This window comes from Penaeus monodon, chromosome 21, assembly GCF_015228065.2.
Source record: "Penaeus monodon isolate SGIC_2016 chromosome 21, NSTDA_Pmon_1, whole genome shotgun sequence".
In the NCBI taxonomy this organism is placed as follows: domain Eukaryota; kingdom Metazoa; phylum Arthropoda; class Malacostraca; order Decapoda; family Penaeidae; genus Penaeus; species Penaeus monodon.
In genome coordinates, this window is record NC_051406.1 from 20,286,906 (window position 1) to 20,287,159 (window position 254).

At 52.0% G+C, this 254-nt stretch overlaps 1 protein-coding gene across 1 annotated transcript in view; it reads right to left on the minus strand.

The window, feature by feature from the left end:
- Positions 1-19: 19 nt before the first annotated feature.
- Positions 20-254, minus strand: part of LOC119586325 (G-box-binding factor-like) — a gene marked incomplete at its 3' end in the record, with an annotated part of 50,612 nt that continues 50,377 nt past the window's right edge. The window contains 1 exon segment of the mRNA XM_037935037.1: positions 20-109. Coding sequence (XP_037790965.1) covers positions 20-109 — 90 coding nt within the window.

Sequence of the window (254 nt, forward strand, 5' to 3'; positions counted from 1 at the left end):
CCACGATCCACAAACTGACCTTGAGGTGATTCTGTAGTTCATTTTGTTGTTGTTCCAGGAGCCTCTGGTGCTCCTGTTGGAACTGGTGGTACAGGACACTTTCTTGAAGCTGGAGGAGAGAGAGAGAGAGTTTGCTGGCTAGAGAAGACAAAGGTCAAAAAGCCACAGGTCCTTTCACAGCAGCCGGGACGAGAGAAGGGTCAGCTAAGGTCAACAGGAGTCTCGTTCGGTGTGGACAGAGGGAGAGGGTACGG